This window comes from Chinchilla lanigera, unplaced genomic scaffold, assembly GCF_000276665.1.
Source record: "Chinchilla lanigera isolate Chin_1 unplaced genomic scaffold, ChiLan1.0 scaffold00074, whole genome shotgun sequence".
Classification (NCBI taxonomy): domain Eukaryota; kingdom Metazoa; phylum Chordata; class Mammalia; order Rodentia; family Chinchillidae; genus Chinchilla; species Chinchilla lanigera.
In genome coordinates, this window is record NW_004955475.1 from 2671608 (window position 1) to 2693362 (window position 21755).

A 21755-nucleotide genomic window follows, 5' to 3' on the forward strand; every position below is an offset into this window, starting at 1 on the left:
GGCCAACTTCCCCATACAAATACAAATGTAGCCATGTTTTCCAAAATTGTAGAATAAATTACATTCGTGCACTGTAGTACCACTGTATATGAGTCAGAAAGACAGGAGAGAAATCTGTGCTAGAACTACCTGTTTATGAATTATTAGTGTATATATGATAAATACAATAATATAAATAGATTATCTTGCCTCAAGGAAGAATGCATGGATGAGAAGGTGGCAAAGGATGGAATCTTGAAGAACTCTAACATTTAAGGGACAGAAAGATGAATAGGAATATGTGAGGGAGAATCTCCCAGAGAGTTCATAGTTTGGTATCAGAAACCATGAGAAGAGAATTTTTTGAGAAGAAAGTAGTCAACAGTGTCATGCTGTGGAACATATGACAGAGACCAACAAGTCCACTGGATTTGGCAAAGGGACCATCGGTAGCTTGATGAGAGCAATTTCTGTAATTGGAGTAGAAACAGCTTTCTTTCCCAGGTGCCCCATGTCTAAAATCTCACTGAATCCTGTCACTTCTTTTGTTATTGTCTTTCCCTTTCTCAGTAGCACTTCTTTCCATTTTTTTTTAGTACTAGACCGTTTACATAGTCTTCAAATTAATAGCAGTTTGAGCACCTACTCTCTCGTAGACTCTGTTGGAAGTACAAAGACATGTAAGATATGATTCTTTTTCCAAAGAGGGGGAAGTAAAGGGGAGAGGGGAAGTAATTTCAGCACCTACTACATGCCAGGCACTTTATGTAGTATAATTCACTACATCTTCACAGTAATCCTGTGAGGTCAGTACTATGCCCTGCCTAGCTTTTTAAAATAAGATTGGAAGAAGACACTTAGAGTTTAAGTGACTTGCCCAAAGTCACCCAGAGCGGTACAGCTGGTATTTGAACTGAGATCTGTTGGACTCCAAAGTCTGTGTGTTTTATTTTATAATGCTTTGCTGTCTGTGATCTAGTTTACGAGAAGGGAAAATTGCACAAAGTTAGTGGTCAATTTAAGTCTTTGCTTTGAGATAATTGTAGAACAAATGTCACTGTGTAATTGATTTGACTTTAAGCTAAATTAGATGATAATTTCCAGACTTTGAGACGTTTTCAGAATAAAACTTTTCATTATTCCTCCTTGGTATTTTTAGTGCCTGGCAGAGAGTAGATGCTTAATAAATGTTTGAATGAATTCAGAGGGAGCAATCATGGTAAGTGGTGTTAGCCAGACAGAGTTTTTAGAGGAGGTAGAATTTAGTCTTGAGTCTTAAAAAAATGAATAAAACTTTAAAGGAAAGATGGGGGAGGGCATTCTAGGCAGAAGGACAGAATATGCGAAGGTTAGTGGGGAGGGAAGTGTAAGGCAGAGGTCGCAAACAGGCAACCTGTATGCTGGATAAGGCCTGTAGCTTTATTTTGTTTAGACTGTCTATTGTTTTAGAACAATTGGAATTAATTATCACCTGTAAAAGTTCACATAAAAATTTGGATTTCCCAGTACTACTGAAAAGTATAAATATCTGGTAATCCTGACGCAACATTCCTACATGGAAAATGAAAAAGAGCTGAGTAACTATCATTTACTCTACTATCCCATTGGGTAGACCTTTACCCTTTGTATGTGGCTAACTTTAATGGTGTTTACTGGCTTGGCCCCTTATGAGCAAGTTTGCGACCTCCAATGTAAGGAGTATTGGGGTTGGGGAAGTAGTGGGATTTGGGAGGACTGTGAATAAAAGAAATTGGGTTGGAATGAAAGGACTTATTAATGTGAGTTATTCAAAATGTATAGATAAATGGAAAACCAATTGAAAGCCAGTGCCCTGCTTCAGGCATGGAGGAGCCACTGAAAGTATTTTGAATGGGGAGTGACATGTTCAAAGTAGTGTTAAGAAGATGAGCTTGGCAGTAACTTTTGGTAGGAGTGTCAGATATGTGGGCTCTGTAGCACTGCAGGCATGAAATAATTAGGAACTTTTTTAATGTTAGTGGTGGGTTGTAAGAAAGGAGTGGAATTGAGAGAAATTATAAAGGACTAGCAATGGATTATAGATGACAGAGTAGCCAAAAATGGGAAAAGGTAGGGTCATTAATGAAAAAGGAAATCAATACAGGAGTTAGTTTGGTTATGTTTTATGTCTGGTTTTTGTTATTTTATTGTGGGGGCAGTTGTGGAGCAGGGAAAATCGCTTAAATAGTATATGTCACTATCTTACATGTTGAAATTATGACCTTGGTATAATTGAAGATCATTTCTGCTCTAAGTACTAAACTACTAAAAAGTTAAATGAGTTACATGAGAGCTGGTTCTGTAGCTCAGGATAGTTTAGGTGTCTACCTCGCCACTAAATCACTTATAAAGCTGAAAATCACCTTCTTGTTGTGACTTTGAGCATTTCACTCCACTTTGGTCCTTCTAAACTCCATTGGGTTAATGCTTTGCTTATTTTTAACTTCTCCTTGCATGCTACAATTACTAGATTTGCCATATTTGTCTTTCAGTTGATGTAGAACATTCTCACGTTCGATTTCTGGGAAACCTGGTATTGAACTTATGGGATTGTGGTGGGTAAGTACCATCTGTTGACTTGTTTTTGAAGCTAATGGCAGTGACCATGGCATTTAGTATAATCGGTACAGCAAGTACACCTAGAGCAACTATCATTTGTAATAGATATATTGCATAGAATTACTTTGTTATTGGTACTTGATTAAGTAAAGCTCTTTGACTTTTGTATAATTATGAAAATACCCTCTATATGTGACATATTTAGCCAGCTCTGACCCAAGCCCCATGTAGGTATTTGTGGTAAAAGATAGAACAGCCCACTTTTTCAAGAGCATAAATTAGGTTTTTGTCTCAGGTAATCTGACATTAGTGCCAAGCTCTTAGCTATCATACCAGTTTGTTCTTACATATTTCAATAATTATCTCCAAGCAGTCTTAGCACTGTAGATCAGACTGGGCATATATTATCCGGCTAGTTACTCATTGTTGGAAGAGTAAGAGAAAGGACTTCTTCTCATGACCAAGGCACGCACCAAATATCGCATCACAAATAAGCGCTCACTATGTTTCCATGCTGATATTTGGTTGTGTCTTACCCTTTGGCCAGTTGTGTCTCTGTACTGAAGCAGCAGTGTAGAGGAATCAGTGCTTAGGAGTGTAGGTACTGGAGTTAGATTGAGGTTCATGTTTTGTCTGTTAGCTGTGTCAACTTGGGTATATCACTTAAATTTTCTGAGTTACAATTTCTTCGTTTTATTTATTTATTTATGTTTAAAGGAAGAAAAACAATAAAAACAGTGGTATAAAATTTCAAAATGATTGTGGAGTGTAGCAATGGTTAGTACATTGCATAGTGTTATGTTCAAAATAGTTGCTCACATTATGAGATATAGGCATGAAAAATTGATCATACAATATAAACATAAACCTTCCTTTTGAATGAACTAATAGCAATTAGTAGAATAACTATCTTAATTATCTTATATGTGTTTGTATGTATATATATATATATTTTTTTCACCTAGTTTTCCTTTTCCTTTTTTTTCTCCTTTCCCTCATTCCAGTTTCTCTTTCCTTTTGAGCATTTTCTTCTAATTTCACAATATTTATTGTATATTTTGGGTCTTATTTACTCTTTCAGCTTCTTACACTAGGAAGACAATATGATGTTTACACATGTGAGACTGATTTATTTCACTTACGAGTATGGACTCAAGTTGCAGCCATTTCCCTATAAGTGTCTCAAGTTTGTCCTTCTTTATAGCTGGGTAGTACCCCATTCTATAAAAATACCACATCTTTTTTATCCATTCCTCAGTTGATGGGCACTTGGGTTGTTTCCCAGATTTTGCTGTGACAAATTGTGCTGTTATAAACATGGGTGCACATACATCACTGTAGTATGGTGTTTTTAATTCTTCTGGGAAAATACCAAGAAGCAGAATGGTTGGATTAAATGGGACTGCTAATCCTAGTTTTTGAGGATCTCCAGACTGTTCTCCAAATAGGGGTAGTAATAGTAACAGCTCATAAGTGCTATCATCTACGATAATACGATAATATATATAAAAGCAAAGACTAGTGTCTCAAAAAAATTAGATAATATCTTCAGCTTGTTGTTTCCCAGCTACTAGCATAGAGTTAAACATAGAATAGGTACTTGGTGAATATTTATTGAAAGAATAATGTAACAGCCAAATACTTTCTAGGAAAATGACTCCATTCCTACTTGTATGGATGACTTAACATCCTCGCAACTCTCTCCATTTAAATTCTTTCTCATTTTTGTTGCTTCCAATTCTCTAATCTGTATTAAGGAATTAATCCAAGTCCCTGCTTTTAGCCACTATAATGTAATTTCATTTTTATGATAAATTAGCTAAGATCCAGAGAGACTATGGTTCTCCCAAGGTCACACATCTAATTAATAGTAAGATGTAGGACTAGAACTTAGATTTATGATTTTCCTCCAGTACAGTACTACTATTCTGACTGTCTAGCTATTAACTGAGAATTTCTTGGGAAGTAGAACACAGCCTCAGAAATAAAGAACAATATCCTGCCAGAAAATTATTTATTAGGCAAATGTTCATTGGACATCTATTGCTCTTCTGAAACTCAAGAAAATGGGGAACAGTAGCAGACATGGTCCTTGCTAGGGAAATGAATGTTATTTATCAAAAGCTCATGCAAACAAGTATAATATATTGTGATAAGTGTTGGGAAAGAATGGAATTTATTGGTCACTAAGTCTTTGCTGAATGGCTTGACTCAAATAAGGGATGTTGGGAACTGTTTCTGTGGAAGTATCAGTTGAAGTGAAATGTAAAGAAAAAGAAGGAGTTAGGGTGAAGGACAGAGGATTGGTGTATGAGAAACAGTGAGAAGCATGTGTCATGATTCCATGGTGGAGAAAAACCAAGGATCATTGGAGGGGTTGAGAAAAGGTAATTGTATTTAAAACATGATAGTTTTTAAATTATTTGTATGTTCTAGATAGGAGACCTTTGTCTGAGGGGCAGTCGGCTAGAATTTTTTTTCCAATTTGTGGGTTTTCTTTTTACTCTGCTGGGGCTTTCTTTAGATGTACAGAAACTTTTCAGTAAGATGAGACCCTAGTTGTTGATTCTTTGAAGTATTTCCCATGCAGTTTGGTTTTTGTTCATGAACTCCGTGACTACCCCTATGTCTTCAAGATTTTTACCTGCTTTCTCTTCCAGTAGATTTAGTGTTTCTGTCTTCATATTTAGATCTGTAATCCATTTTGACTTGAGTTTGGTGCATGGTGATAGCAACCACTGTTAATTTCCTGTCATCTTGTCTGAGACTCTGTATTGCTTGTATTGTTTTTGTGTTATATCCTAAATGTACGCATGTTTGTTAAGATGTTTTCATTCTTTTATCTTTAAAATAAAAAAAAAAAAAACAATGGGATGGACTGAGTGTGTTGTATGTTGCAGTTCAAGTTGTAAGGTAAGGCCAGACATGTTTGCTATCATTTACCCTTGAAAGCACTAAGATTGTCTTTTACATTAATCAAACTAACAAAATATATCAAGTTCAGGAGTGATTTAACTGAGAACTTGCTTGCTATCTCTACATTTTTTTTCTGCCAGACAAGACATCTTCATGGAAAATTATTTCACTAATCAGCGGGATAACATCTTCCAAAATGTGGAGGTTCTAATTTACGTCTTTGATGTGGAAAGCCGTGAACTTGAGAAGGACATGCACTATTATCAGTCGTGCCTAGAGGCTATTCTACAGAACTCTCCAGATGCCAAAATTTTTTGCTTGGTACACAAAATGGATCTGGTACAGGAAGATCAACGGGACCTGGTAAGAAACAGAAAAGGCACTACATCAAATAGTTGACATTTGCATCACTCTTTTTTAATAACAAAAAAAGTCTCAGAATAAGCTTTCCAGTTGATATCCCATCGTGTTTTTTAAAAGCACTCCTTAAGCACTTTATTCGTTTAGCAGGTACAGTTTTCAGAATTAGTAAGGAATCTGATCATGTGCGATCAATAAAAAACCTTTATTTTAAAAATATATTTGCTACCCCTATTTTTATTGTCAAAACTAGAAGACTCACCAGAGGTAAAATGAAGAAAGGTTTCTTGTCAGTTCAAGTGCCAACCACATTGTGTCAGGCCCTGTGCCAGGTACCTCATAAAGACGTATTTCTCTTCTTTTTTTACATGGATAAATTAGCCCACACATTTTTAATCCAGAGAAGACACAGTGCAGAGGTAATGTTAGCATGATAATGGAGTAGGCTTCATCTCCCCACCCTACACCCTAAAACAAATTTAGATAACTATGCATAAACCAGAATAGCCCTGAGAGCACTCAAAGGCTTATTCAAAAAAGATGCAATAAATGGGTAAACTCCTCCCTATTTGTGAGATTCCAGAACTGGCAGATCACAAACATAGTCTAGCTTCAGTTTGCTCAGAGTAGGAAGATTGGATCTTAATATCAAACTTATTCTACTTCCTAGGGTAAAACTAAGGATAGCAGTTTTAGAATATAATAGTTGTGTAGAAAAACACAGTTCTTCCTTGGAGTGCCATGTAAGGGTCTAAGGATATGCTTACACTATAAGATTTTTTGGAATAGCTATGGTAAAGAGTGCTTTTGTCATGACTAGGTGAAATAGGATTGCCTCCATTGTTTCAGTATTTTGGTAGGTCTAGATTAGCTTACTAGCTTTCAAAAACTGTTTGATAAGGTTCTGTGTGTGACTCAGAATACTAGCTTTGAGTATCCAGTAGATTTTTTAGCTCTTTGCTACTTTCCCTCTCTCAGAAAATTAGGCATATAGTATGGGTCTTGAATTTGTGAGGCTTTGATTGTTATTGGTGCTGTTGTTTTGTTCTCTTTTTAAATTACATCATTCCTTAGCCAAAATTATAGTAGAAAAACCTAGAATATTCCAATATATGAGCTACTTATGAATGTTATATAGACTTGGAATTTTAAAATATAAATGGTTAAAGTGTTTCCAAAATTACCAGTGTCAGCTAAGATACATATTTCCCTGTATATATGTATGCATGTACGTTAAGGTTTTCTAGGGAAACAGAACCAATCAGGTGTGTGTGTGTGTGTGTGTGTTTGTGTGTGTGTGTGTGTGTGTGTGTAGACAGAGAGACAGACAGAAAGATATATGGAGGTATTCATTTTCAAGAATTGGTTCAGCTGCTTATGGAGGCTGGCAAATATGAAATTTTGAGAGCAGTCAGACAGGCTAGGGACCAAGGAAAGTGTTGATCTTGTGTCTCAAGGCAGAAGGAAATGTGAAGACAGTGTTCTGTCTTTGGGGGATGTTGGTCTTTTTTCTCTAGGCCTTCAACTGATTGCATAAGGTTCATACACATTATGGAAGTTAATCTGTTTTATCTAAAAATCTACTGAATTAAATAATAATCTTAATGAAAAATAACCTTGACAACAATATCCAGATGATGTTTGACCAAATATCTGGGTACTGTGGCACAGCCAATTTAACACATAGGGGCTGGGGATTTAGCTTAGCGGCAAAAGCGCCTGCCTGGCAAGCACAAGGTCGTGAGTTCGGTTACCGGTACCAGAGAAAAACCAAAACCAAAGCCAAAAAAAAGAAATTTAACACATAAAACTAACCATTATGATCCAAACCTTGTCAACTTGACATTCATATACATTCCTGAAGCCATACTTAATTTCTAAAGAAAGCTACTAGTAAGGTCATACACCCATTTAACATGATACAACTATTCTATGTATTATTAGAAAAACTTTAACCCTCTCTGCACAAGAGGATATATAGTAAAGTCCTTAGGTAATGTTTCCCCTACTTGCTTTCCTTTCCTGTATCTTAAATATTATAATATAAATAGTATTTAAGTATAATGTTGTTATAAAGTCTATATACCTTTTATTCATGGTAGGGGTAAGAGAAAAGAAAAAAATACATATTTTAATACTTGTATGCATATATTAATAACAAAATCAAGAAAGAAATATGACAATTATAGTTCTTATTTGTATAACTGTTCATGTGATCATAGCTGGTATTTATGCCTACTGTATTCAATTCTGGATTCTCTTTACCCACAGCAAGCACTTCAGCTGGTTTTAATTCTTTTAGAGTAAATGAAATCCATTACACTTAGTACTTTGGGCCATTAGTAGAACTGCCTGAATTGGGTGATTGTAGTTTTTCATTAGTTCAATTGCAGGGTATGATATTACTAAGAGATGCTTTATGGGAATACCTTATATTCCAAACATGTCCTTTCTTATCACTATCATGAGGGAGCAGTCTAGTTCCCCTCTTTATAGTCAAGATCAATCACTCTAGCCATTGCAATAACTCCCTTCTGTGCCTATTGATTTAGAGGCCTAAGGAGTTCAAAGTAATTAGTGACAGTCTTAAACTACAGTTAAGCGGAATTATTGTTATGTCTCCTGTTGGACACCTTCCTTCCTTAGAACTCAGACCTTAGACCAGAAGACTATCAGGTCACAGGGACAAGAAACAAATAAACAAAAAAATTTCCCCTTACCCTAAGTAATCAACTAGGGCTTAGCAATCTGGACTTTGACTTATCAAGGTTGTTCTGGCTATGGCCACCAATGAGTGTCCAATTACTAGCAACAGAGATCATTACCAGGTCCATGATATGGCACTGTTTTTCCAGTTACCTGACTGTGGGCTGATTACATCAGTCTGCTTCCATCGTGGAAGGGGCAGCATTCTATTGTTACTGGAATAGACACATACTGTCAATATGGATTTGCCTTCCCTGCACACAACGCTTCTGCCAAAACTACCAGCTATGGATTTATAGAATGCCTTATTCATTATCACGGTATTGCATACAACATTGCTTCTCCTCAAGAAACTCACTTCATAACAAATCAGCTAGCTGATTAGTAAGGGCAGGAGTAAATGGTGCCACTTCCTTTACCTCCCTTTAAATCCAAGATCCATGAATCCTCACTGTGGAAGAAAAAGTACCAGATGACACTGATTCAGAGCATATATAGCTTCCTAGAGAACCTTGCCCCAGCTCTGCAAGTTCTTGCCACCTAGCTGGCACTGTAGCCCTCAAAAGGCCATTTCACTGTTCTGTCAAAGCAGCTGCTTCTGAGTGGTAAGGAACAGGGCAAGAATAAATTCCACGAGCCTGGGACCATCCCCTTACCTCTGCTGTGAAATGAGTTTCTTGAGAAGAAGCAATGTTGTATGCAATACCATAATGACGAATAAGGCATTCTATAAATCCATAGGTGGTAGTTTTGGCAGAAGCATTGTGTGCAGGGAAGGCAAATCCATATCCACAGTATGTGTCCATTCCAGTAACAACAGAATGCTGCCCCTTCCACGGTGGAAGCAGACTGATGCAATCAGCCCACCATCAGGTAACTGGGAGAACGATGCCATATCATGGACCTAGTAATGATCTCTGTTGCTAGTAACTGGGCAGTCATTAGTGCCATAGCCAGAACAACCTTGATAAGTCAAAGTCCACTTTGCTATACCCTTGAATAACTTTAAACTTCCCATCATGTCCACTTAGTTCCTGAACCCATTGGGTAATTGGAGGGATACCTGAGGATACATACTACCTGGTGTCTTCATAGCAGGTCATTCTATCTACTCGATTATTAAAAATCCAAAATCCAAAGAGGCTACTAGATACTGCACCTCTTTCATAGTTGTAGGATGGGCCAGATTCAGCAGTTCACCCTTCCCAGTAGAAGGGATATCTCACCATGCCTCGCACCACTGAATTCCTAGAAATTTTGCTGAGAATACCCCTGTCTTTCCATTAAGTCTAGACTGGCTACCTCTTATTCACTGGGTCTTATTGGCATATTGCCATCAGTGTAATGGACTGGTATAATAACTTGTAAATGGAAGACAATCAAATCTCCTCCTGAGGTCACTATTTGATGGCATTCATGTGAAACACATACATTTATATTTTTCCTATTCAAGAGATCTATAAATATATCTCTTCCATAGACCTTGTCTCTAATTTTCTGATTGTGTTCCTTTCAAGTCCTTGTTCATCCAGGAAATGGCTACATCTCATGAATTGACATATAATTGTTTATCTGACCATTTCTCATCCCAAGCAAAGTGAACAACCAGATGCTGGAAGTTCTGTTCACTGAGAGGATTTCATTTTTATCACTTTCCGTTAAGAATATCCCCAAAATGGGCTGTAGAGCTGCATCTCATCATATCTAGGTGATACATATATGTCGTGCAGAACCATATATTAAACCAGGTGCTGGTCTTATTTTCCTCAGTCACCTGATTGTGGGGAGTGCCCCATGAGATCATAAGAGCAGGCTTGGAGAAAAGGCAGTGTGGCTGTGGAGGTCATGGGCATTTGGGCTACTTCTACATATAACTTACTTGTGTATTTACAGTCTTCTTGAACCCGGTCTCCAGTATATATCTTGAACTTGGTGATGGAGTACAGCTGTGCATGCTTCACCTTATGGCATGAAGTTAAATAGCACCCAGTTCGTGATGGGCACCTCAGGTCTTATGGTGGTCATGGTTAAGTGTATGTACTATGACCCAGTAGCAGGCTAAGAGTTGTTTATCAAAAGGAGAGTGGTTGCCGGTGGAAGATGGCAGGGCTTTGATTCAATATCTTAAGATGTGGACTATTGTTCAACTACGAGGGCCTTCCAAATCCCCTAAACAGCATCCCTGTCTATCACTGACACTTCAATTATCATCAGATTTGCTGTATCATACAAGCCAAGAGGAGGGGAGCTTACACAATAATGTGTACTTGTTGCACAGCTTTCTTCTATTCCTTGTCCCACTCAAAACTTGAATCCTATTGAATTACTCAGTAAATGTGCTAGAGTAATACACCCCAAAGAATATGGTACCTCCAAAATCCAAAGAGGCCTAGTAGATATTGTGCCTCTTTCATGGTTGTAGGATGGGCTACACGCAACAGTTCACCCTTCCCAGTGGAAGGGGTATCTCACCATGCCTCACACCACTGAATTCCTAGAAATTTTACTGAGAATACCCCTGTCTTTCCCGTAAGTCTAGAGTGGCTACCTCTTATTCACTGGGTCCTACTGGCATATTGTCATCAGTGTAGTGGACTGGTATAATATCTTGTAAATGGAAGACAATCAAATCCCAACAAAGGAGATTTGACATAGGGGTAGAAAGTTTTTATCTCCCTGAAATAGGTTAATGATAGTATGTTTCTATTACATCAGAATAGATGTATTACAGAATAGATGTAATAGATGTATTACATCTGGCTATGCCACCTGAAAGTAAGCTGGTGGGATTTATGGATCTGTATGGAGGAAAATGCATTTGTAGGACAAATAGTTGCATATAGGTACCAGAAGATGTGTTAGTTTGCTCAAGCAGTGAAAGCACATATGCCTATAATTGTAGTCACTACCTGGTTGAATATCTGATAATCCACTAAGAGGATTTGCCTTTTACAGAGGCTAAAGAGGCAAGTTTAATGAGGATGTAGTGGATGTCACTAATCCTACATCTTTCAAGTTTTTGATGGTAGCACTAATCTCCAGAATCCCTTCAGGAATTCAGCATTGCTTTTGCTTTACTGTTTTCCTAGGTAAAAGTGTTCCAATGGCTTTCGCTTGGCTTTTCCTACCCATAACAACACTTACTCTTTAGGTAAGGGAACTAGTTTAAGAATTTTGGCAGTTGCTAAGTGAGTCTATTCCAATTATGCATTCTAGAATTTGGAAAATAGCTACAGTATGGGTTCCCTATATGACAAACCTGAGCTGTAACTCCGTTGACCATCTGACATTTGTAAGCCATGCCTGGTGAACCACAGCAACATTTTGAGTCTCCTAGCACTAGTGTAACTTCAGAACCCAATAGTGCCTAAAAGATCTGGAGCCTTTCCTTTGCCCCATTGTGTGGTCACCCTGGTAAAAGGCTGTACCTCCATGTGGGGGAGGCAGGAAAATTAATGGTATAAATTTTGGCAATATAGTTCTTACATGGACTCAGCCATCCCTTCATTCAAGGGGCTCTAGGTCCTTTAACCTGGCATGAAGGTATAGAGACTGAGAGAAGGGGAGAGGTTGATTTGTGTTAGGGAATTGGATTTACTGATTATGAAGGCCAGCAATTCTGAAACCTACAGGACAGGCACACTAGAAAGCCACTGAAAAATTAATGTTGCAGTTGTAGTTAGAATGCAACCTGGAGGTAGAATTTGTTTTTCTTCAGTATACCTGCCTTTTTCTCTTAAGGTCTTCAACTGATCTGATGAGGCCTGCCCTCATTATTAAGGTTAATCAGTTTTACTCAGAATCTACTTATTTAAATGTTAATGTATTCTGAAAATATCTTCATATTAACATCCAGACTGGTGTTTGGCCAAATGTCTGGAGACTGTGATCTAACCAAGGTAACACATAAAATTAACCACCATAGTGTGTCCACACATACAACTAACTAATCCACCCACTCATGGAAAAATATCTGTGTATATATATTTGTCAATAGATATTTTCCATGTATATGTTCGCATTTATACATAGAAACATCCAAGATAGGTAGAACTTTTGTATACGTGGGGGGTTATAGCTACACAGTGAAGTAAATACAGTACATTTGTTAATAATATATATGAATGTACATATACAAGTATATGAAAGATCCACAGACAGGTTAAAAGTATTTTGATTTACAAAATCTTGATATAGATAGAACCACCTTAAAATGAGCCAAATTTGCTGATTTGGAGTGTTAGAATTGTGTTAAGACTCTTTTGTATGACAAGTTTTATTTTCCAACATAGTGTTCTCCATGAGTATAGAGCACACAAGCAGCATATGTCTGAAGAATTCTAGTAGCCATTGACATTTTAGACCTGACCTGAAATAATTTCTGTTATCCTAGTTTGTGAAATAATGTATATACTCAAAATTCCTCTTAATAAAGAACTCCTGATTAAAATATGCTGTAACAGTTACAGATTAGATTTTCCAGTGAAAGAGGAGAACTATTATATGCTGATCAGTATGTTGGACTTTTTAATTCAGATTTTTAAAGAGCGAGAAGAAGATCTGAGACGCTTGTCTCGCCCATTGGAATGTTCTTGTTTCCGAACATCTATTTGGGATGAAACTCTTTATAAGGTGTGTATGTTTCTGAGTTCTCTCATTTTAAGATCATGAAAAAAAGCTAGAACAATATTAACAAAATCAAAAGATTTTAAGCCATTTCATAGCCATCTAGATTTGTTGTACTAAAAAAAAAATATTGCTTGAAGAATATCAAGCTAGATTTATTGTACTAAAAAAAGGAATAATCTACAACAAATCGCTTGAAGAATATCCAACGTAACAGTAAGAGGTTTTAGTCTTGATGTTAGATTGGGTCAGCATCATTACCAAATAACATTGGATTAGTCAGTTTGGCTATGATTCATTTAATACTGATTGTAATGATCCCAGAAGTTCACTTACTGGCCATCACTCGTTCTGATTTATTGTGGTCTCATTGCTGATTGGATTTGTGTCTAGTGCTCAGTTACAGCTGCATGATAATGGTTTAAGTTAATCTGCTTTAAGTTTGAATAGTAACAGTAGAAAAATATTTAGTGGAGAGGTTGGAAAAAGGAGTCCTAGAATGAGACATGTTATGCCTAGAAGACAGCAGCTTCAACTTTCATGCCACATTGGAGACCAGCATTCTTTCAACAAGAAGGATTGTTCCCATGGCTAGGATAGATGTCCCACTACTTGCGGTAATTGTAGAGATTATAACAGCACTTCTGTGTGGATGAAGCTGAAATTAACTTACTGGCACATGGGATCCTGCTTCTTTCCTTTTTCCTGCTGATACAATGATTTAAGGACTGGCTCATTTTGTGTCTTCCTGTGGTCAGACCTTTCCTTCAGACTGCTTCTGGTACCCATTGACAAGTCTGACTTCAAAAGGATCGCGAAGGATCCTTTTCTATCACTAGTAGCTAAAGCCTCAGTATCAACTGCGTCTGACAAGTATCTACAACCAGAAATACAGAAGCCTGACTTGCCAAGGAGAAAAAAACATTGGACTTTAAAAATAGCCATTGCATTTAAAGACAAAAGACTAATTTATTTTTTCCCAATAGTATGTTGACCCAGCCTCATTCTAATAACATCATTTTGAGATACCTGTCTAGGAAGTACTGTTCTAGATTAATGTGGGCCGAATTTCTCTCAAAGCCTTATTCCCATAGAACAGGTAACCGTGAATAAGGATGGACATGACGCACTGATAAGAGCCAACTGCGGTGTGAAGGATGGCAATACATAACACGACCAAAGACAATTGGCTAATCACAACACTGCTGTGAGTGAAAATGTCTCTGCTGTGGTTAGCTTTGGTGCCTTCTCCAAGGTAAATTCAGCAGTGACATTAACACCGACCTGGGAACCTGGAACCTGAACTCCTATGCCTAAGTGATAAAACTAATTGGAACAAAGACATGACACTACTAGCTCTTAAATCAATGTTGCATAGAACTGACTTAAATTTTTATATTAAGTTTTATTCAATAAGCACTCATTGCCTATCTGCTTGATGCTATTGCATATTCAAATGATTAAGATCAGGTTCCTGCCCTTTAGTATGGGAAAGAAGAACACAGTACACCTAACCAGAAAAATTGGAGTGACAGTGAAGGCAGTATAATAGAATTACAATTAGAAGAGCCATAAGAGAATTGAGGGAGGGTGTGGTTCATTTCAGTTGCTTACATTAGTCATACTCTGGATGAAATTAATTTTAGGCAAGCACAGTGGACCTTTTAAAGTTCAGTTGGATCAATAATTTTTACAGATGACAACAAACCTTTGGGAACGATAATGCCACTCATTTCTCTTGTAATGATGTATTATACCACTGAGGGGAAGGGCCATTTGTCCATTTTGCCCTAATATTTTCACAAAATTGATTCTTGGATGTATACTGTTTGAATTAAATATTTATTGAATGTATAGTTTAGAAGCTTTCTAGGCAGTAGATCACACTTTGCAACCGTTTTTTTCTAAGGCAACATGATGGCATTAAATTACTTGTTCACTTTTAATTATCAATAGAAAGAAGTTTCTTTAACATTTCATAAAAGTGTATGAATTTAAAAATACAACTCAAGGGAAAGTCAAATATTATTTTTTCTATTCATATGTGTTATATTTTATGTCAGTATTTGTTTGGGTCTCAAATATCATCATATTTTGCTGTCTATATTATAACGCATGTACCTATTTCAAAGGTCAGGGCCTGAGTACCTGTTAGTAATATTATACTGTGCTTCCATCCTGCTAGGCTTGGTCCAGCATTGTTTATCACCTGATTCCCAATGTTCAGCAACTGGAAATGAACCTAAGAAATTTTGCTGAAATCATTGAAGCTGACGAAGTACTTCTGTTTGAGAGATCTACTTTTCTGGTAAGAACTTTGTGCTCTCCATATACACTTCACACTGTACTTTCTTTTATTCAGCAACAGAAAATGGCATGTTTCCACTTTCAGGAAATTTCCCCGTTTTATCATTACTTTAGCATGCATACCATTATTTATAAAGTAGTATTGTCAAGAAATGATCTGAAAGAAGAACTTTCGTGTGTAGCCCTTTAGTAGTCAAACTTAGATTTTGGCAGGTATGTCTTAGGCAGTTTAGATTATTTCTTCTAACAACTGTTCATTTGTGATAAAGGATTCCTTTTTCTTGTTCATCTTTATTATGAAATTTACGTATTTTCTCTTTGAGAAAACTCTCTTCCCATCTCATTCTCCGAAAGAGTGAATTGAAAGCTTCCAACATGGTAGAGATGTAGTGGCCAATTCAGTGTTGTAGCCGAGTTCAGGTGGGGAATTGGAGGGGGAAACGGGCATGTTACTATTTTTCCTTTTTGTGTATATTGAATTTAGCAAAGACCCTACTTTTTGTACAACTCTTAGCAGGAGACACAAATTCTAGTATTACATGTATTTTGAAAATTAGTAGGAACTAATTTCAGATATCACAACACATTGCATAAATAATTGCTACTAGCTTAATAAATGTAACCCTGAGAGCAGATCCTAGAATTTGTTTTTTAGCTCTATCAGTGCTTGTTGATTTTAGACACATTTCTTAATCTCTCTGAGCTTGCTTCCCTTTCTGTAAAATGGGAAAAATAATATCTATATTAGGATTAGCCTGTGGATTAAAATGGTACAAGGTACATTTAGCACCTAGCACAAGCCTTGGCGTGTAGGTGGAAAACTATTAAGCATTAGTTCTTTTTGTGGTTATAGCATTAGAGAGTGGAGACTCTAAAGTGCAGTTTCCCCACCCCCACTCCCTTCCTTTATGGAAACATTATTTGTAACTATAACGGTATATGAGAACCATCCTTCCTGCTAGCTGGTACAGCTGAATCAAGGAGTCCTAACTAGAATATCTTCTGCCTCAGCTCACTGATACTGGTTACTTGCTGGGATTTACTACTCTGAGCCCTTTTTTTCCTGCTATTGTGAGTAGCAACAAGCAAGTAAGCTATTAATATGCATGGCATGACATAATCCTGCTTCAGCAGCATTTCCGTGCCACATCTGCCACACATAATCATAGAACATAACCTAATATAAGCTCTCTACTCCTCATTAACAGTAACAGGTAGCTTTTGTTCCTCGTGAAGACCAACTGTAAGTATGACTGTTTTACTGAGGGGGTTAAATAAAGCAAGGTAGATTTCTTCTGTCATTGGTATAGGAATTGTATTTTGAAAATACCACATTTTCTCATAGAATTTCTCTATGAATTTTCTTCTGGTGAGTGACTGTTTTGTCTTTTACTAGAAACTTTTCCTCTGTGTATTTAGCCTTTAGGGTGCTAGTGTGGTTTTATTAAAATATGAAAATGTTATGGAAGGTATTTCAGTTGTTGTGAGAGTTCATCCTGAATAGACTTATTCTGAATAATAACAAATAATAATAAAGTCCTTATGTTGGAGTGATCTAGTAAAGCATTTTAAGTATTATACCAATGTTATATTAATTTCATTAAATTTAATGCAGCAAATATACCTCAAGAACAGCTAGATATTTTTACTTATTTTCATTTTTGATTTTTACTTTTAATATCAAAGACCAGCCTATGAAAGGTTGAAATAAGATGAACATTTAATGACTAAAGTAATTGAGGAAGAAATTATGACCCAAAATACAAATGTTCCTTGACTTAGGATGAGGTTATGTGCTGAAGAAACCAGTGTAAGTTGACAATGCACTTAATATACCTGTCCTACCACACATTATAGCTTAACAAAGCAAGTACACTGAAAAGCATAGATTGTTCTCCCCTGTGATCTCATGGCTACAAGGAGATATGATTCACTGCTGCTGCTCCGCATCGAAAGAGAGTAGTGAACCATATATCACCAGCCTAGGCAGATTTGAAGTGTGATTCCTACTGAATGCATATCATTTTCTCATAGTTGTAAACAATCACGCATCAAAGACCATCTGTAGAGAATTCTTATGTGATTTAATACAGTTATAACTAAGCAAAACAAGATAGGTCATCCAAATGGATGTTGATATCACATACAGTATTGACAAGTATATTTACAAAGGGAAAGAGACAGTAAACTATGTGGCAAGTCTGCTCAGAAAATGTAGATGACCAAGAAACCAGCAGATATCTTCTTTGAGTAGCACCAGAGGGTAATATTAGTAGTTTGCATGCATTCATAGGGTAGTATTCTTTTTTACAGGTGATTTCTCATTATCAGTGTAAAGAACAGCGTGATGCCCATAGATTTGAGAAAATCAGCAACATTATTAAGCAATTCAAATTGAGTTGCAGGTAAGAGATCTTGATGTATGGTCTATTATTTTCCACAAAAAATACTACCAATTTTTGAGAGATTCAATTAACTATACTTGACTGTACTTATGTTTTCATAGTATTTCTTTTATTCAGAAAGAAAAATGCTAAGGTTGCCTACAGTTTACTGAAGGGCAGGCCGTTTTCATTTAATTCAAATTTAACTGGTGCAGAAGCATATGAACAATATTCAAGCAGAGTACCCTTTCAAAATATTTGGTGTGATTTGTAAATAAGCAGAATACCTAAGACACTTTGAAAAGAAGGAAGGAAAACTTGTTCTATTATTTACAAAAATTTACTATAAAATTTTAGTAATAGAAGTAGTGAGATACTGATTTTAGAATTGCTATATGAGTGTAGAAATTTCTAATCATGTTGTATCATCTTTGTCTAAATAAGATTTGAATCTTAGCTTTGTTAATATAAGAAAAAGAGATGGCCAAACATTACAATTTAGTAAAGATTTAAAAATGAAAATTCTTTTGGTATAAGTTTATCTACTTTACATTTTAACATACTTTGAGGCTCTCTAGAATGTTTTTTGCTGCCGTATTTAAAGTAATAGTAAATGACAAACAGTTACTTTGTTTTCAGAAAATGAATCATTTCTTGAATCTAAATGTAACACTGCAAAGAAATAGTCATTTATCTCAGAGATAACAAAATTCCACATTAGGATAAGTATTCTCAAATTCTAGAGAAAATATTTATATCAGCATTTTTAACATGTATCTTGGTCTCTACTTTCAGTTCTTAGTCAATATCAAATTCTAACTTATTTACCATTCTAGTAACCTACAGAATATTTTAAAGTTGGGTGTGGTGATGGTACACTGTAATCATAGCATTCTGGGAGGCTGAGGCAGGAGGATCACAAGTGCAAGCCTCACTTGGATAACTTAGCAAGTTAGCAAGACCATTTGTCAAAATATAAAATTTGAAAAAGGCCTACAAATGTAGCTCAGTGCAACAGCCTTGGGTTCAGTCTCCAGCACCACGAAAAGAAAGTTAAATTCATTCTTAGAATGTCTTTAGAAAGTGTTATAATGAAGGTGGAACATGGAGCGATAATACTATAAAATATTTAACCTAAAAGATAAGAAATTCTTATATTTTTAATTTTTTGTCATCTTTAATTGCTTTTCTCATTTCTTCTGTAGCAAACTGGCTGCCTCTTTCCAGAGTATGGAAGTCAGGAACTCTAACTTTGCTGCTTTCATTGACATCTTCACATCTAATACTTATGTGATGGTTGTGATGTCTGATCCATCCATTCGTAAGTTTAAACTTAGGTGGCATAGTTTCAAAGTCACATGCTCTTTATAAACAGTTGTCCTAGAGGTAATATTTTATTAGACACTTAAAAATTAATTTACAGTGGGGATGTCTCTGCAACAATGTGAATGTACTTAATCTCATTTAACTGTACACTTAAAAATGGAAATATACTATATTTTATGTTACTTATATTTTGTTACTTATATTTTAGTTACTTATATTTTATGTTACTTATATTTTACTACAGTTTAAACTATTTTAAGTACTAGTGGTGAATAATAGTTATTTAATAGATTTATAATTTCAAACAGAAAAATAACTTCTATGGTACTGTTTTTCTTAATGGGGAATTCAGAAAGCAAGTTACCAAATCCAAGAATTTTAAAGAAAAGAGAATCCAAATCCATAATTTGTGCTCCGTATGGTATACATTTTAAAAGACTAGTTCATGTAACCTCTACACTATTAATGCTGAATGATTTTATATGTCATTGCATGTATCCTTCTGTACCATATTCCCATACTTCTATTTTGGCATGAAGGGAAGCGTCTGATGCTTCCATACTTTAATTGCCATGTCTGCTCTGCCCACTGAGCTCCTTCAGCATTTCCAAGATGTTCTCAGAAGTTTGAATCTTCTTTTATCCACTGGCTTTTCCTATGTTAGATTAATATTAAGATCTAATATAACATAATGGGGTTTGTTCTATTAACCCAAACCAAAAGATTTTGGAAATTTTATGTTTGGAATGTGAGCAAATCTTCAGAAAAATTAAACCTTAGTAACTTGGGACCTCCTATTCTTGTCTGTTCTCTATGACATGCACTGAAGGATTTGGCTCTCTTTTGTTTATTTGCTTTTACTAGTTAACCCTTCCTTTGGTTGCCCATATTTATTCTGTTGGGTATCTCCCCACCCCTACCCTCAGCTTCCGCAGCAACTATGATCAACATCCGCAATGCCAGGAAGCACTTTGAAAAGCTGGAAAGAGTGGACGGACCAAAGCAGTGTCTTCTCATGCGCTAAACATTGCTGAATGTTGTTTCACACAAAAATTCAAACACTGTTTCATAATTAACCTTAATGTTGTATTGATATATGTAGGCTTTCTTTGAAATGTTGTGACACTCACCACTTGTATTTCTTCTCTACTCCCCAGTCTTAATGGTTAACCTAGAATGCTATTTACTCAAATAGCCAGTGAGGAGTTAGAAGATGCGCTGTCCATGAAATTGGTGTAACATAACAATAGGTGAGATATGTAAGTGTTCTGATAACACTGTTCTAATAGTGTGTAAATGTTGTGATAACCTGGTTCCAATAGTTGTGTATGCCAAAGCCTTTCCCAGCATCCTCTTGTATTCTTTCTCAAATAGTAACTTATAAATTTAGAGTATGACTGTTTTCTCAGCATGCATTAAAAATATTCCTTAACTTCAATTATAAATAAACTTTTGCTGTTAGGGATTTCAGTGTCTGTTTTTCTTTTCTTTGTTTCTTCAACTTTGCCCTAAGGAAGTGCAAAAGAATTTCACAATTATCCTAGTGAAGAGGACCTACTTCTTAAGGAAAAAAATTACAGAATACAGTTAAATGAAGACTGGAGCCAGATTATAAAGCTATACAGAAGGGTTTAGATGTATGGCATATCATATGATACAAAATAAGAAAACTCTGTAAGCTTTTGAGTAGGGGAAATATGTGAAAGCAATTCTGAAAGAAAATTTAGTGAGACTATATGGACTGATAACAGTTGGGGAATTTCTGTAAGTAATCCAGATTTGAGGTGTCTGGATTAAAAGTCTGTTCCAGGACGCAGATGGAGAAAGAATGCACAAAAAGGTGGGTACAAAATAGATAGGATTAGGGGCTGGGGATTTAGCTCAGCGGCAAAAGCGCCTGCCTGGCAAGCGCAAGGTCGTGAGTTCGGTTCCCGGTACCAGAGAAAAACCAAAAAGAAAAAAACAAAAAAAACAAAATAGATAGGATTTATTAGATGAAAGCCTTCTTTCTTTGAGGTCCAGCTGTGGTTAATTTTACATATTCTATAATACCTAGTAGGGTATACTTTCATTATTCTAGTCAAGCAGTATGGAAACATTTGATAAACTGTATTTAATTTTAATCCTCCAAGGGAAAAAATAAATGGAATGCTGTGAACTCTAAGAAATGGAGTTTAAGAACACTAACTAGAATTAAAGCCTTGACCTCTTTAATTTCTATTGATAGGGTGAAAGAACACAAAACCTTCTAGGGAATCTACAGCACAGTAACTTATATTTCCAGTCTCCATGTTATAAAGAAAATTCTTCCACACTATCAACCTCTTACCTTTCTCTATCTTAGTTTATTTTTTCCACTTGAGGTTTAAGTAGAGCTTTCACTGAGCAACAAAGAACATGTTTTCTAGGTAGCCTACATTACATGGACTGAAACTCTTAAGTTTTAAAAGAACTTTATGGGACTCTTTTTCAGTAGCTCTATTAATCTTCTGTAGGAGAGTTTTAAGTAGACGTTCCATATTGTTAATTCTGGGCATCTAGAAAAATAAAAAGAACAACTGAATAAGGAATGAC

General features: G+C 36.1%; 1 protein-coding gene across 3 annotated transcripts in view; it reads left to right on the forward strand.

Moving 5' to 3' along the window:
• Window positions 1-20646, forward strand: part of Rragb (Ras-related GTP binding B) — a 29285-nt gene extending 8639 nt beyond the window's left edge. Inside the window, exons 4-11 of one of the 3 annotated variants that reach the window (XM_005401539.2) lie at window positions 576-659; window positions 2490-2556; window positions 5613-5835; window positions 13075-13170; window positions 15350-15472; window positions 17785-17876; window positions 19061-19176; window positions 20108-20646. In XM_005401539.2, coding sequence (XP_005401596.1) covers window positions 576-659; window positions 2490-2556; window positions 5613-5835; window positions 13075-13170; window positions 15350-15472; window positions 17785-17876; window positions 19061-19176; window positions 20108-20205 — 899 coding nt within the window. In that variant the 3' untranslated portion in view covers window positions 20206-20646. The remainder of the gene's footprint in view (window positions 1-575; window positions 660-2489; window positions 2557-5612; window positions 5836-13074; window positions 13171-15349; window positions 15473-17784; window positions 17877-19060; window positions 19177-20107) is intronic. The other 2 variants (XM_013502883.1, XM_005401540.2) reach the window with 2 other exon arrangements.
• The last annotated feature ends 1109 nt before the right edge of the window (window positions 20647-21755 follow it).